We start from the raw sequence: 15,671 nt of genomic DNA on the forward strand, positions 1-15,671 counted from the left end.
AAAACTTAATTGTGTGAAAAGTTCTGTTTGGTGACAAAATAACTGTTCCTAGTAAAAATCAATAAATGAATAAATATCTCAAAAACAAATAAATTCCTTAAAAAATAAAATCAACATGTAATAAACAAAGACTTCAAGAAAAGATCACCAGGTACTTGCTCTAATCCCAGCGCTTGAAATCAGGTTACAAGAAAGTGGAAGACATGGAAACAGAATATCATTACAAATATCATTAAATGAATAGTGATTAGTTCTCCATACTAATTGAAATAGAAGAATCGATCCGAACATGCTAAACAGAACTATCATTGCAGCTACAAGACGCTCCGGCATTGGGGAGCAAGAACATTAAACATTACATCTTCGCAAAATACACAATCTTCCCCCAAAAAAAATTTCAATCAACAGCTATCTACCTAACATAAACACCAAAAAAGAAAAAGAAAAACAAAAAGAAAGAGTAACATGGTTTCTACCAAATATTAATAAGCTGTATGGGAACAGAAGACATATCTCGGCACTGTTTTCGCCAAGAAGCCATGTTATCTGGAGATTTTCAGTGGCGTGATTTGAGATGGAAAACTTGGCAAGCTCGCTTGTACAATATCTTGGTTGCGGCCTGCTCAAACTTCTTAGTAGCAGCTTCATTTTCTTCTATGCTGGTCTGTACAAAAAACCTTATCCACCAAGTTGAGCTTCTCAATTTGGCCTACACAAGAAAAAACATACTAGCATGTCAAGTTTTTAAAGTCAAACCGTCCAACCAATGGTTTTTTTCCCAAAAGGGAAGAAAATGGATTGCTGCTGTTGAAGTGGGAGCAAAGCAACCACGCAACAAAAATCAATGCTCACAAATGAGATAGCACAGTTCTCCCGACACCGTCCTAAACAAATCAAACATCGTATGGGTAGAATCACTTGGGCTTTCATAACTCTCAAAATATCAGTTCGAGTAAATTTCTGCTTAATATTCTCTCTCCTATGTAGTCTGTTCAATTTTCTCAAGAAAGAATGAGCTTTAGAATTTTTGGTACCTAATTTTAGTAAATATTAACACCATATTATTATTTCTTGAAACTAATAGGGGTACCTAATTTTAGTAAATATTAACACCATATTATTATTTCTTGAAAATAATAGGGATCTACATATTTTTAGTGGATACGCTATTCATTGTTGAACTTACACGCTTCTGACATTTTCGATGTAATTGAGTGGGTTTTCAAGTTGATTAGTGTTAGTTTTACATTACTTTTGGTTGTTTTTAGATAAAAAATATAAAATATGTATATAAATAATATATTCTGTCCTATCCCCGCTTTGTCCGTATCATAATTTTTTTAATTCACCGCGTCCCATATTTGTGTTAATGTTTCTCAGCTTCTAGTAGTGGTAGCCACCCAATATGAGATCAGTAGGAGTTTAGAATCTTAAACATGCACTGCTTCCATCAGGAGTTTTCTAGAATCATTCCACACATCTACTTCACAGAGACACCAGGTGCAGGTCTATAAACTGTATTAGATAACATATGAAGCTCCTCAATCAATGAGTTCTATCATTTAAGATGCCAATCCAAACAATCTAAAAGTCAATACAATCCATAATATAATTATACCATCACAGACATATTGACAAATATATAATCCCTTCAATGAATAAGGAATAGATTGCAATCCAACAAAGAATAGTGACTTACTGGGCGACCAAATTTGGTTAGCTCTGTCGCTTTAGCTCTATGCTGACCTGGATAACCTACATATGACAACAACAAAGTAGCAAAAATTAAGATTGAAAAAGTTGATTATCTCAACACTGAGAGAAGGTTGTTTTTAGCTTTTGTTTTTTGATTATCAGCTTTTAACTAGAGAAAAGTTGCACAACACAAACCCATTATCAATTGAAATATGGTCCCCATTGGTCAGAACAAGTAGGCAAACCAAACTTTACGGCCTAGTGTGATATCAAAATGTTCAAAAATATATAAACTGTAGGCCTGTTTAAGGGATTTTCTAGTAAAAACGACAAAACCTTCAGACGATACCCTTGCCAACTCCGGCAGAGTCTTGTTAAGGTACCTTGGCGACAGATAGTCTAATGTATCTGACACTACAACAACAGAAAATGATTTTGACCGGTAGGGTAGAGGGAACTTGATGTCAGCCACACGCACAACGCCTTTGTGTACCAGACTCTTGCAGTTGCTATCAGCATCATCTAATTCGTATGGTTGAACACCCCAGGCTTCAGTATCCTCTTCTTTTAGTAATTTAGAGACAACCGTACAAGTTTCAGGGCCTATATGAAGCACTTTACGCATGCTGTCACCGTATGCTTTCTTCAGAATAGGCAATGCTTTCTGAACTTCTAATGTGCAAGAAACACCACCTGCATATACATATTTTGTGTCTTTAAATTCGGAAATGCTGGTCCCTATCTGCAGCTGCTACCAATACAGCAGTTAATATAAAAAGGGGAAAAGAAAAATAAAAAAGGGACCACTTCAAATACCCTGACAAGACGAGATTTTTTGTGGTTTACATATGTAAGAGCATCAATGATCAATCATATTTTTTTGGTCCATATTTTGAAAGTTAGATTGTAAAAACTCTAAAAGCAACTAGATAATCTGTATAGCAGAGCATGCCTAATCTTTTCCCTTAAACATCTTTAGGCTACATAATCAATATTAGGTACCTAAATCAAGTCCTTTGTAGGTAAGCTATCTAAGCCATCCATAAAACATCAGCAACTATGTAAATGAACTATTGCAGTCAAACAACATTCAACCATCAAGAGGGAAGTCACATCTAACTTACTGCCTTTTTAACTAAAATATACATACATGTAAATACATATATATCAAAAGAATCAATTTGGTCAGGAGTTCACCCTAAATGCACGATAAAGGATAAAGTTAAAAAGTAAAATCATAGGAACGGAATAAGTGATGATATGAGAAAACCATATTAGAAGTTCCAAAATGTTGACCAATAGGGTGATGGCTAACTATGTCAATATTTTACTAGGTGTGCATCCTCATGCATAGAAATTTCCACAAAATTACTTATTCCATTTGATATAAGGATGCTATCATAAATAAATATTTCCAATGAAACTCTACAAGCCTCCGATAATAAAGGATCAAATGATAAAGCTTTAGGTTATGCATCCACATAAAAAACTTTACTTAGTAGTCATGTCCAATTCACTAAATTGTATTAGTCCTATTAGAAACAAGAGAGCAAGGGCTTCAACAAGAGATCACAGATATTTACCTTCAAGTTTACTTACAGCCTCTATAGCACTGCTAGATCCACCTACCACACAAAAGCCAAAAGGTTAGAATGCAGATGTTTGAGCTCATTTCTAGTAATCAGTATTCAAGTTGACAAACAAAATGCAGACCTGAGCCACTGTACAGATACCAGATTATGAGAAATGCACCCTGAAAATTCGAAAAGAAAAAAGGCAATATTAATCAGAACTTAAACAACAAAACTTAGTACAATATAAGAAACTATGTGCAGGGCCTGGGTTGTAATACTAATAGAGGCATCAATTGAGAGATTTTACCGAGCATATTTGCTCACCCAAGAGAAATTCCAGTTGTTAATGTACTGATTTGGTAATATAGCGATGGAACTGAGATTTACCACAACCACAAGTCCAATTGATAATAAAGGTGAGGAGTGAGTTTTGGGATGGAAGGAGCCCATAATGGAATATTCCCAACATCTGTAAAACGTCAAGAGGGCCTTCTTGACATGGTTATGTTAGTAGTAATGAGCCTGCAAGACCTGCCATTAGTTGAAAGAGAGAATAAAATTTTAGAAGGAAACAATGTGCATTAAATCCTATTTACCTGGTAAATAGCCAAAAATACCATAAAATTGTGATCATACATAGTGCATGATGCCAGTAAGGAAAAAATAAACTAATGCTCATTTTATGTTAATATAAAACATTTTATACTGAAAATTATTTTACATGAAAAAATAATAATAATTTTCCTTCACAACTTCTAGTGTTTGGTTGAGGCTTTCAAAAATAATTTAGCAATCATAAGAAAATGCTCAATGGGGACTAACATAAACATTCTATTTAAGTATTTTTGAGGAGCTATGAAAGAGTGAGAAAACTGAGGAATAGAGAGTCTGTTACAAAGAAAAAGAGTGGTGATGTTTTTTTGCAGAATAGAGAGAGAAATCATGACTGATTATTTGAAGGACTAGTTGATTCACATTGCGTGTGACACCTTTCTAGTATAATCATATAATATGTTTGTTTGAAAATGTAATGTTTGTATGAAAATGTAGTGTTTGTGGAGTGGGAGTGGCTGAAAATGTAGTGTCTGAATTCGCAGATTTGCTTAATTGCAAGAGCCAGAAACTTCCCTTTACCTACCTTGGGTTGCCATTAGGGGCAAGCCCCAGAAGACTAGCCACTTGGAAACCTGGAATTGACAAGTTTAAGCTCAAGTTAGCCTCTTGGAAAAGGAAGTTTCTATCCTTTGGGGAACGACTTACTTTGATTAAATCTGTGCTATCAAATTTACCTGTCTATTACCTTTCGTTGTTCAAGGTGCCAAAGGGTGTGGCAAAAATAATTGATAAAGTGCAAGCTTCATTTTTGAGGAGGTGCAGATCTAAAGAAGAAAATTCACAGGGTTAAGTGGGGGGATATTACAAAAGGCAAGAATAAAGGATGTTTGGGAATCAAGAGGACCAGAGGCTTCAATGATTGCTTGCTTTCAAAGCGGTGGTGGAGATATGGTAATGAAGGTAAGGCATTATGGAAAAAGTCATTTGTTCCAAGTATGCTTCTATTGGTTGGAGTTGGCTGCCATTCTTGGAAGATACTAGCAGAGTCTCAAGATTATGGCTTGACATCTTTTCGGTAGCCAGTGGTAGTGTCCAAATGGGAAACTTTTATCCGTCAAAAAATAGGATTGTTGCTGGAAATGGATCGAGAATTAGATTTTGGACTGATAATTGGGTTGGAGATCAATGTCTGAAAGCTTTATTTCCAAGATTGTTCAAGCTATCAATGGAGAAAGAGGACTCGCTTGGGATGCTGTTGGAAAAGAAAGGCGATTCAGAAGTTTGGGTGTTGACATTCAGAAGACCGCTAAGCTTGGGAGATGGCTGAGGTTAGAAGTCTCAACATTATGCTAAATGCTGCTATGTCCCTAGTGACAGACCTTAATGATTGCCTAAGATGATTAGCATCTCCTTCAGATGAGTTCAGTGTTGCCTCTACGTACAATAGAAATGAGCTGATGTCATTTCTATTGTCCCCTCCCTGATCTGGAATAATTTGTCTCCCCCTAAATCACAATTCTTTGGGTGGTTGGCTTGGAAGGGGAGGGTTAAAAACCATGGATTATCTGCAGCATATTGGTGTAGTAACATCTGCATTTTTTGCAACTCCGATGTTGAATCTGTTAACCATGTGGTTTTTGTTGTGCCCATCAATTTGGAAAGTGTGGTCTAATCTGGTGGATGGTGGGGTTTACGGTGGGTAGTAACTGGATCAATTGAGGGGCTTCTTAATTGGGGGGCTGGGTTTAAGTTTAAAAAGTTTGATTGGATGGTTTGGAAAACAATTCCTATGGCTTTATTGTGGTCCGTATGGAAATGCATAAATGATTGTCTTTAGAGGAACTCAGCCCCAGGTGGAGGAACTTTGTGAGTTGGTAAAAATCAGGATTGCACTGTGGGTGAAGTATAATAATCCCAGATGTGTGTTTTCAGTGCATGATCTGGTGCATTGTATGAAGCAGATTAGATCTACCGCAGGTTAGTATGTGTTGTGTGGATGTTGGTTCTGCTGATGCATTGGATTGGTGATGATTTGAGTTCGGCGTTTTGGAGGCAGGGGAAATGCAGGGTCTCCTAGTGGTGTTTGGCCGTTGCTGCTGCTGTTATTGCTACTGTTTTTCTGCTGCTGCTGCTTTGCTTTTGCCACCGCTACAGGTTAGCAGCTTGGGATGAAGGGATGTGGAAGTGAATTTTAGTTGCTGCTGCTGATTGGTGTAGTGTTTCCATTAGTTGTGGCTGTCTGTTGTGGTTGTGAACTCATCTTGTGATTTGTTGTTTGTTTAGCTAGTTTGTTCTTTGATGGTGTTTGTTTAGCTAGTTTGTTCTTTGATGGTATCTCACCAATTTTTGGCTTGAGCTAGCATATGATTGGGTGTTCTACTTGGTGCCAACCTAGTGATGAGGGAGTAATGCTATGATGCTCCTTGCTCTCGCCTCTTCTTTATTGATGTAGTGTCATATGCAATGTACGTTCATTTCATCAATAAAATTTCTCTTTTTGCTGATAAAAAAAAAAATTGTTTGTATGGGTGTGTGCATGTGGGTGTTTACTGTTAAGCCTAAGCTTTCGGGAAATGAGGTCATGAGAGTGTTATGAAATTGGCCCTAAACATGGTTAAAATTTATCCTTCAAACAAATATGTAGAAATTATTCACCAGTATTAATTATTATATCACTAGGAAGAAATCAACTAAATATGGTGTTCTAATCTTATATAGTTCTATAACCTTTGACATTAACCCAAATTAAAAATTCTTCAATGATAAGCAAAAGCGTAACCCCAAGGCAAAAAAACTAGCTACCTCACCCCACAATAACATAAATTGGGGATAATTAACACTCTAGTACTTCCATTTCTAAACAGGCAAGCCACTTAATTTACTTTTTGTTTCCTTGATTTCTTAGCAAAGGCACAAGGGTGTTGCACAATGTCAACTTGTTGGTACCATAAATTTGCAATTTTTATTATTTATTATTTATATAATTGCAAGACATGTGGCACCGTTCTACTCATTTGAAGGTTATGAGAAGTTATGAAATGTGGAAAGATGATGGAGAACAAAGTGGAGAACATGGAGCATGAAGTGGAGGTTGAAAGAAATTATGGAAGATTATGGAATATGAAATGAAAAAGGTGGAAGAGTGGGTAGTTTTAGGTAATTTTTTCCTACAAATGTTTGCCTATAAATAGTCATTCATGGCTACATTGTAAAAGGAGATCCAGAATTCAAATCAAACACAATTGATTTTTATTTTTCTTGTCATTTATATTGCCTATACTTAATTTCTATACTTTATGTTATGGACTTCATTTTCGAAGCATAGGAGTAGAGATAAGTTCTCTCCACTTTATTTTATGTACTTCCTTTTCAAAGCATAGGAGTAGAGATAAATTAATGGTCAGTTTAATTGTTCACTCAATTATCTTTCTCCGTCTCCCTCTTTCTTCTTTTAATTTTTCTTTTTTCTACACTTGGCAATTTTGAAGTCATCTTCCTTGAGGCAAAAGAACCGTCAACACAATCGTTTGATAATTGGCTTGAATTTAATCTGTAAAGACTTTTCAATCCTTGCTAGCACGCTCGTATTTATGATATTTTCCTTCTTAGGAAAAATAAGCCAACAATTTTTGGCACGCCCAATGGGACTTCAAGTGTAAGAAATGAAAAATAAATTAGATTCGTCCATTCTAAATAGCCTAGATGAAATCTTTTGGCGTAAATAAAAAATTTTGGATCTTCAAGAAGAGATCCATTTTCTTGATGAAACAAACTTCCATCCATTACAATATTGTTTGATAGAAGAAAAAATACACCATTTAATTAGAGTAATTCATCAACCTGATATGGAAATTTGCCAATGGAGACATGAGTTCTCAACCCTTCTTGTCAAGTCTTCAATGACTGAATTTTGTGGAATTTTACAAAATGTTTTCAAGTCATTTGTGACTGAAATTAGTGAAAATATAATTTCATCAATGGCTCGGGAGGTTCAAGAGCCCATTTTTAAAGAGCCAAATTATGAAATTAATATAACAAAAGAGCATGTTATTGAGTCAAATTTGGCTAAGAATGATATTCCATGCATGGCTCGGGGGGTCCAAAAACCAATTTTTAGAGAGTCAAGTCTTGCAATACCTATGGGGGATTTTCATAAGCCATTAATGGCTAACATGGAAAAACAGCCTACCTTGCCAAATAATTATGAAAATCAATTTGACGAAAGTCATGGTTTTAGACCAAACATGGTCAAGAATAACGAACAAACCACTGTTCATAAATTCAAAATTTTTGACATTTTTCAAAGTGTCAAAAAGTACAAATTTTCGTGGTCATACTATACCATGACTTTTGTTATTCAAAATCCATTTTGGATTTGTAGATCACATCAAACGTTGACTTTGATGGAATGGCTAACAAATAATATTTCGTTATTGCAATATATTGGGCCAAAAATATTTAGTTGATCTATAAAACCATCACCATTTGATTTTGTAGTTACCTTCAAAGCATGTCCCAAGACACTTTGAAGCATGTCATTAAGAACATGTGAGGGTTGTTCAACCCTTTTCAAAGGATAAATGGTTGTGTTGTTATATGTATTCATTGAAATATCATTTTATAGCCACTAATAGCTAGTTAAAATGCCAAACTAATTTCATTGTAATCCAACTCTTTGGATTTGGTTTGAAGAGATGTCGTGAGCACTTTCGAAGGAAGACTTTAATCCTTTAATAACATATGTGACTTTCGAAGGGTGGTTTTGTCATCAATAAACACCTTCGAAATGTAACATGGGATGAGAAAGCTTTCGAAATTTGTACCTCCCTTCAAATATATGTAAAATGACAATTAATTAATTGTCAAATAATGCCTATTTTTGGAATGATAATTGGTAACTTTACTGATAAACATTTTTATAGACATTTGTTACATGAAAATGTAACTAGTATTCTACAAAAGTTGGTTCGAAGAACAACGATTTTGGTGTCTCCGGAGAATTAATAATTGATTCGAAGCACAAAATTAATATTTTCATTAATTATGTGTGAACCAGAACATATAAAATTTGAATAATCACAATGTTGGCCAAACCTTGTTTCGAATGCCCTTTTGCCATAATTTTGTAAGCTTCGAAGTACTCCATCTTGCATCAACAACAGCTTCGAAGAAACAATAATGGTAGTTGTGAACTTTCGAAGCTTTGCCGAGTATTTCCAAGGATGTAATTCGTCCTTTGTCAGCACCTTCGACCTTTGAAGGATGATTTTGGTCCTCTATACCACTTTCGAAGCTTGTTACTAGTCCATAATAGCTAGCATGTATAACAACTTGTTAAGGTAAATCATGTTTGGATATTGGCTTTGCCCTGAAAATATGAGGTTCTGAATGATTCTAAGTGCAAGCAACATCAACCTACTTCAAAAGGTTCCAAGTTTTCTAAGTGTTTGAAGTACGAGTAAAACAAAATTGTTTAATTTCCTTTAAGAGATTGATGCTGATTTGAAGCACATATATAATATCCTTTCAAGGCATATATATAATTCGAGACATCTAAGTCATAATTTCATGCTCATTTGAAGCACTTTATTGGTGCTATTATATCATTTGAAGCACTTTGTTAATATTATTCGAAGCACTTTGTTGCTTAGATTAGTCATGTGCTTGGTTCGACCCTTCAAAAATTCAAGTAAACATCATTTTTAATAGCCGCGAGGGATAATGTTGGCACCATAAATTTGTAATTTTTATTATTTATTATTTATATAATTACAAGATATGTGGCACCCTCCTACTCATTTGGAGGTTATGAGAAGTTATAAGATGTGGAAAGATGATGGAAAACAATGTGGAGAACATGAAACATGAAGTGGAGGTTGAAGGAAGTTATGGAAGATTATGGAGTATGAAATGAAGGAGGTGGAAGAGTGGGTAGTTTTAGGTGATTTTTTCCTACAAATGTTTGCCTATAAATAGCCATTCATGGCTACATTGTAAAAGGAGATCTAGAACTCAAATCAAAGACAATTAATTTTTATTTTTCTTGTCATTTATATTTTCTGTACTTAATTTTCTGCACTTCATTTTCGAAACATAAGAGTAGAGGTAAGTTCTCAGCACTTTATTTTATATACTTCCTTTTCGAAGCATAAAAGTAGAGATAAATTAATGGCTAGTTTAATTGTTGACTCAATCACCTTTCTCCGTCTCCCTCTTTCTTCTTTTAATTTTTCTTTTCTTTGAAATCCTCTTCATTGAGGCAAAAGAACCGTCAACACAATCGCTTGATAATTGACTTGAATTTAATCTGTAAGGATTTTTCAATCCTTGCTGTCATGCTCGCATTTATAATATTTTCTTTCGTAGGAAAAATAAGCTAATACAACTAAAGCTCTAACTTCGCAAAATTTGTTGCCAATCAGAAAAGGAGAACTCAAACATTCAATTACATTTATGCACACAAATTTAATAGTCAGACAGCTAGGATGAAATATTAAACCATAAACATACATTGCTTACATTACATCACAACTAATAACTGCTTGGCTTCTGCTTCTGTGCACAGGTTCCCAAACACCCAGAACCATTTTAATTAACAGCAACCATAAAATGTGGACAAAAAAATAAAAGTACTATGTAAGGAATTGTAATATATTTTTAGGAGATACCTCCAGACCTGTGGGCTTACCACGGGCTCACAACAATGATATGATTGTTCATTTTGTAAGTCTGGGCGTAGTTCATTTATTAAAAATATAAAATATAAAAAACCAAATTTAACTAATAAAACATGCCTTATAAAACAAACAATTCTCATCCAAATTTTTCTGAAAAACTATTTCTTTTTTAAAAAGTAATATTATAAAATTATGTGGTTATAATTATCAAATTATTTTTTAAATTTTTTTACTTTATTTTTATGAATGATCTAATCTAACTCAGAAACATAAAAAAATAAACAATTCAAATCATCACACACAACGGAGTGGATGGAGAGAAGCTTAGACCATTTTTTCACATTTTTATTGCAATTTAATACACAATGCACAGACAAAATAACATGAATATCAATCTCAAAAGCTTCAGAACACTAGGAAAATGAAGTGCATAACAAGAATCAGTGCAACAATGAAAAGAAGGATAAACTGAACGAAGCAGAGCCATTAATCGTGAACACAAAAGTCATAAATGAGCAAAAAAATTAAAATGACTGTAAAATGCCAGAAACAAATCAACGAATTCAAATGCGATTGTCGAAACATATTTATATATATATATATACGTAAATTTTATTTGGAGATAAAGATACCAGAGACGAACGATCCGAGGATTTGAGGCTGGGATCTAGATCTGCTGGTTCATCTGCAACTCAGCTCCCACTACTGAGAGAGAGAGAGAGAGAGAGCGTGTCATATTGCAATTTTATATACATTTGCCGTTGTAGCTGTATGCATAATAATTAAAAATCAATATATACATTCCATAGTCTGGCGCATTTTGCCCACAAAAAACAGAAAAGAAAATCACCTCCTTTGTTGAATTTTTTTTTATTTTTAATGATTTTTTAAAATAATTATACAAAAAATATTTATCTTTCTGATCCATTGAGACTAATCTAAAAAGTATATTTTTTTGAAAAAAATTTAGAAAAAAATCACTAAGGCCTCGTTTGGGAACAGGTTAATTTAGTAATTTTTTGACTATTTAACTAAAATATGAGGAAAAAAAACTAGTATGTTTGGGATGACTTTTTGACTTTTTACGAAAAGATGTGCAAAAAGTAAAAAGAAAAGAGAATCTTTGACTTTTTTGTATAGTTGTTAACTTTTTGACCTTTTTATTAACTTTTTAACTTTTTGACTAAACTCGTTCTTCCCAAACGAGGCCTAAAGATGAAAATAAACCAAAAAAAGATTATTTATTTTAGCTTGTTTTTGTCATTTCTGAATTTTTTTTGAATTTTTTTTTTTAAAAAAAATTATAATTCAACCTATCCAATTGAATCTAGAAAAACTTTTAAAAAAAAAAAAAATTTAATATTCACTAAAAATGAAAATAAGTCCCAAAAAAAAAAAAAAAAAAACACTTCTCAAAACAGCTCATATAAAATGGGATAAATTACAAATACATATTCTGAGATTTAATTAAAATACGAATAACTTCTGTGATTTTAAAAATTACATGTCACCCCTAAGGTTTTTAATTTCATAACAAATCGCTCATTTTGTTAATAAATCATAAAGTCAATTAACAGTTTTTAATGATATTATAAATATATTTCAATTAATAATTTAAGTAATTTTATTATTGTATAAGAGAATAATTATGAATTTTATTTTTTAATTAATTCTGTTAAATAAAAAATTAATGATATTATAAATATATTTTAATTAATAATTTAGGTAATTTTATTATTGTATAAGAGAATAATTATGAATTTTATTTTTTAATTAATTCTGTTAAATAAAAAATTATGACAGTAAAATATTTATAATTTTTTAAATTACAAAAATAATTTATGTTTTAAACAGATTTCAAAGATATATTTATAATTCATCCAATGAAATAATTCCAAATCTATATATATATATATATCTATATCTATCTGGGACTGCGTTTACCGAACCTGCGAATGGGATAAACGAGGAGAGAGGAAGGGGTGCATGGGACCCGGCCTGGTGGCCACTGATGTGGCTCCGGACAGCTGGTTAACGATAATTTTTTTTTTTGTTTTTTTTTTTTTTTTGGGTATGTGTGTGGGTTTTGCTATTTTTAGTTGATTTTTTTATATTTTAATTTTGTTTTTTTAAATATAACTAACTTATATGTACTTAAAAGTTAAAAATATTTAGGCTTGGTTTGATATAATTTAAAAAAGTTAAAAAGTCAAAAAGTCACTATCATATTTAAGTCATATCATCTTATTTAAATCACATCACCTCTCTACCACATCACTTCAAACTCAACTCATACCCAACTTAGAGGTTGTTTGGGATGATCTAAATAAGTGTACTTTTTGTCTTTTTACGAAAAGATGTGCAGAAAAATAGAGAGATGATGTGATGAAAAAAAGATAAAAAGATAAAAAGTATGTACTTATTTAGGATAGCCAAACTTGACCTTATATTTCATAAAAAGTCAAAAAGTGCACTTATTTAGCTTATCCCAAACAACCCTTAGAAAGAAATTTAAAAAAGTTTTAGAGGTGGTTTGGGATATTCTAAATAAGTGTACTTTTTAACTTTTTATAAAAAAAAATATACAGAAAAGTAGAGAAAATTGGTAGAAAAATTGAGAAGAGACATTGATTGATGTGACCTAGATAAGTGTATGTATAAAAAAATATTTTTTTAGTGCATGCCAAACACCTACTTAATAAGGACAAAAAAAATACAAAAATATTTTGGATTTTTGTAATTTTTTGTATTTATTGATTTTGTGTTAAATTACAAATTTTATACTTTTTAAATGTATCTAAGTTAAGTGTATTTAAGAAGTAAATAATTTTAATTAAAATACTAAAAATAAAAAAATATATGAATTGAAAAGTGAGAGGGTAATTTATATGAATATTGGGCCGAGCTGGACAATGGGTCGTTATGGGCCACAGTACGAAGGGCTGAGTAAAAAGGCCTCAAATCCAGTCCGGTCCAAGCAGGACTTAAAGTTAAGACCGGTCCCAGAAGTGCATTGTTATCTCGGTCCGGGAGAGCGCGGTAGTTCGGTCGCTGGGTCACCACCCTCAGAGTTAGTCCGGTCGCAGCATATTACGATTAGCCTGGTTGTGTCTTCTAAACCGAAGTATGATAAGCCTTCTTCAAGATACTTCTGTGTTAGTTCGGTTCGACACTTCTATGGATAGCTCGGTCTGGGCATGCGAAGCCGAGATAGAAGCAAGGAAAAAAAGAGCCGGACTGAAAGTTAGATCTGTCATACTTGCATATCTAGTAAGGCAATGGTATTTCGGTCTCATAGAAGTCTGATCATGGTAAAATCATCTCACTTGGTTTAAGCAGTGAGGAGGGTGTTGAAGGATAAGCATTATCTTTCAGGAGTATGAATCCTAGGAGGACTCTACATGGAGGAGTAGAAGTCCTATTAGGACTATGCCACACGGAACCTATAAAAGCTCACAAATATCACCTATGGAGAGGTAACACAACTTTGATTCCTAACTACACAGAACTTTTGTCTACTTGTCTATTTTGCTGACTTAGGCGTCGGAGGGGTTTCCAGCACACACCCGCCGGCTAGCTAACGTTTGTGTTTTCAGAGAGTAAAGTGACGACATTTGGAGGAACGCGGACTTGATCAACAGGATTATACGAGAAGGTTTATTTCTTTCCCGTACAATTGGCGCCGTCTGTGGGAAGGTTTATTTCTTTCCCGTACAATTGGCGCCGTTTGTGGGAAAAACAGACAGAACAAAACCTCTTGATCAAGCTTCCCTCGCTAGTTGGATGACGGACAACGAAGATTTACCCCAGTCCGCCATTGATGAACAAACACCAAAAGGAGGTGGGAGGCGCGAAGGTTTGCCTCCTGTCCCTCCCATGGCAGACTTGGAGCCCCAACGACATAACCCCAGGAAGGATGCTAGGGGAAGGCAGAATAATAGCCCCCGTCACTCTCGTTCACAAAGTCTTGACAGACAAAGGCGGATGATTGATCCTCAAGTTCTGGAGGACCGCGTGAAGGAACAGGACGAATTGATACGGCGGATGGCGGCAGACATGGAGATTATGAAGCGCCAGATAAAGGGAAAAGAAGTGGCGACAGGAGAGGGGCGCAAAGACAAGACGCCCCCTCGCCGCTCAAAAAACCGTGGAAGGCATTCCACACCATCACAAGCAGAGAGTAGAAGCCTTAGGACAAGCGATACTCAATCCAGAACCTCCAGAACTCGTTACTCCAGGTCTGAGAGAACGAAATCATTGAGGTCTTACACTAAGGGAAGTACCTATCGACCCTCGCGCTCGCACCAGACATCATCCAGGCAGACGGAGTTGCCAAGATCATCCGATTTGCGGATCATGCTGGAAGAAAAGGCACGATGGAAGGAGGATACTAGGGCCCGCAACCCTCGCAGGGTATCTGTCCTTCAGCGGTTGGCTCCTCGGACGCATGGAAGCGTCGAGGTCGGAATGCCGTTACCACGCCCTGCCTACGAACCAATGGACAAAGCATTAGCAAGGCTGCAGACCTCGCCGTTCGTTCCGGCAATAGAAAACGCGCCCCTTCCTTCAGGTTTCCTTCAACCCAAATTCACCACGTACGAGGGGAAGACGGACCCCTACATATACCTAAGCCACTTCCGCCAGGTTATGGCGGTATATCGGCGAAACGAGGCTTTGATGTGCATCATCTTCCCATCAAGCCTTGGTGACCTAGGCTTGACTTGGTTCGAAAAACTTCCAGAAGGCAACATAGCCTCCTGGGCACAATTGGCGGAGGCATTCGTCACGAGGTTCAAAACGAACACCAAAACCCCGGTGGAGATTGACCAGTTACTCTCCATCGACATAAGCGAAATGGAGACACTAAGACCCTACAATAGTCGCTACTGGGAGACATTCAACCAGATTGGGGACTGCCCCACCAATCTCACCATTGCACAATACAAAAGAGGCCTTCTAGTCGGAAACAGACTAAGGGACTCAATCACCATGACACCGCCCCTCACCATGGAGGTTTTGATGGAAAGAGTGCATCAGCACATCAGGGTGGAAGAGGATGCGCGCCCGTGCCAAAACAAAATCTGGCATGACCGCAGTACCAGATAAAAAGACCACAGCAAAGATCAATGCGATAGAACGTCTGCACAAAAACGGACGAGACAGGCGAGAC

General features: G+C 35.2%; 1 protein-coding gene across 14 annotated transcripts; it reads right to left on the reverse strand.

Moving 5' to 3' along the window:
- Nucleotides 1–206: 206 nt before the first annotated feature.
- On the reverse strand, nt 207–11,313 carry LOC114307249 (putative pectin methylesterase CGR3). 14 transcript variants are annotated; one of them, XM_082914196.1, is made up of 8 exons: nt 11,134–11,250; nt 8,919–9,192; nt 3,657–3,800; nt 3,409–3,448; nt 3,279–3,320; nt 2,079–2,388; nt 1,700–1,755; nt 207–709 (listed from the first exon to the last, which is right to left on the reverse strand). In XM_082914196.1, exons 3-7 carry the CDS (start codon nt 3,717–3,719, stop codon nt 1,737–1,739), a joined length of 474 nt encoding a protein of 157 aa, XP_082770322.1. In that variant the 5' UTR covers nt 3,720–3,800; nt 8,919–9,192; nt 11,134–11,250; the 3' UTR covers nt 207–709; nt 1,700–1,736. The 14 variants fall into 14 exon arrangements, with proteins under 14 accessions (XP_082770322.1, XP_082770318.1, XP_082770317.1 ...); XM_082914192.1 differs by lacking the exon at nt 8,919–9,192 and having other exon boundaries at nt 3,594–3,800; nt 11,134–11,313; XM_082914191.1 differs by lacking the exon at nt 8,919–9,192 and having other exon boundaries at nt 2,045–2,388; nt 3,594–3,800; nt 11,134–11,313.
- Nucleotides 11,314–15,671: the final 4,358 nt, after the last annotated feature.

Source organism: Camellia sinensis, chromosome 2, assembly GCF_055761805.1.
Source record: "Camellia sinensis isolate YWXY chromosome 2, ASM5576180v1, whole genome shotgun sequence".
Lineage (NCBI taxonomy): Eukaryota > Viridiplantae > Streptophyta > Magnoliopsida > Ericales > Theaceae > Camellia > Camellia sinensis.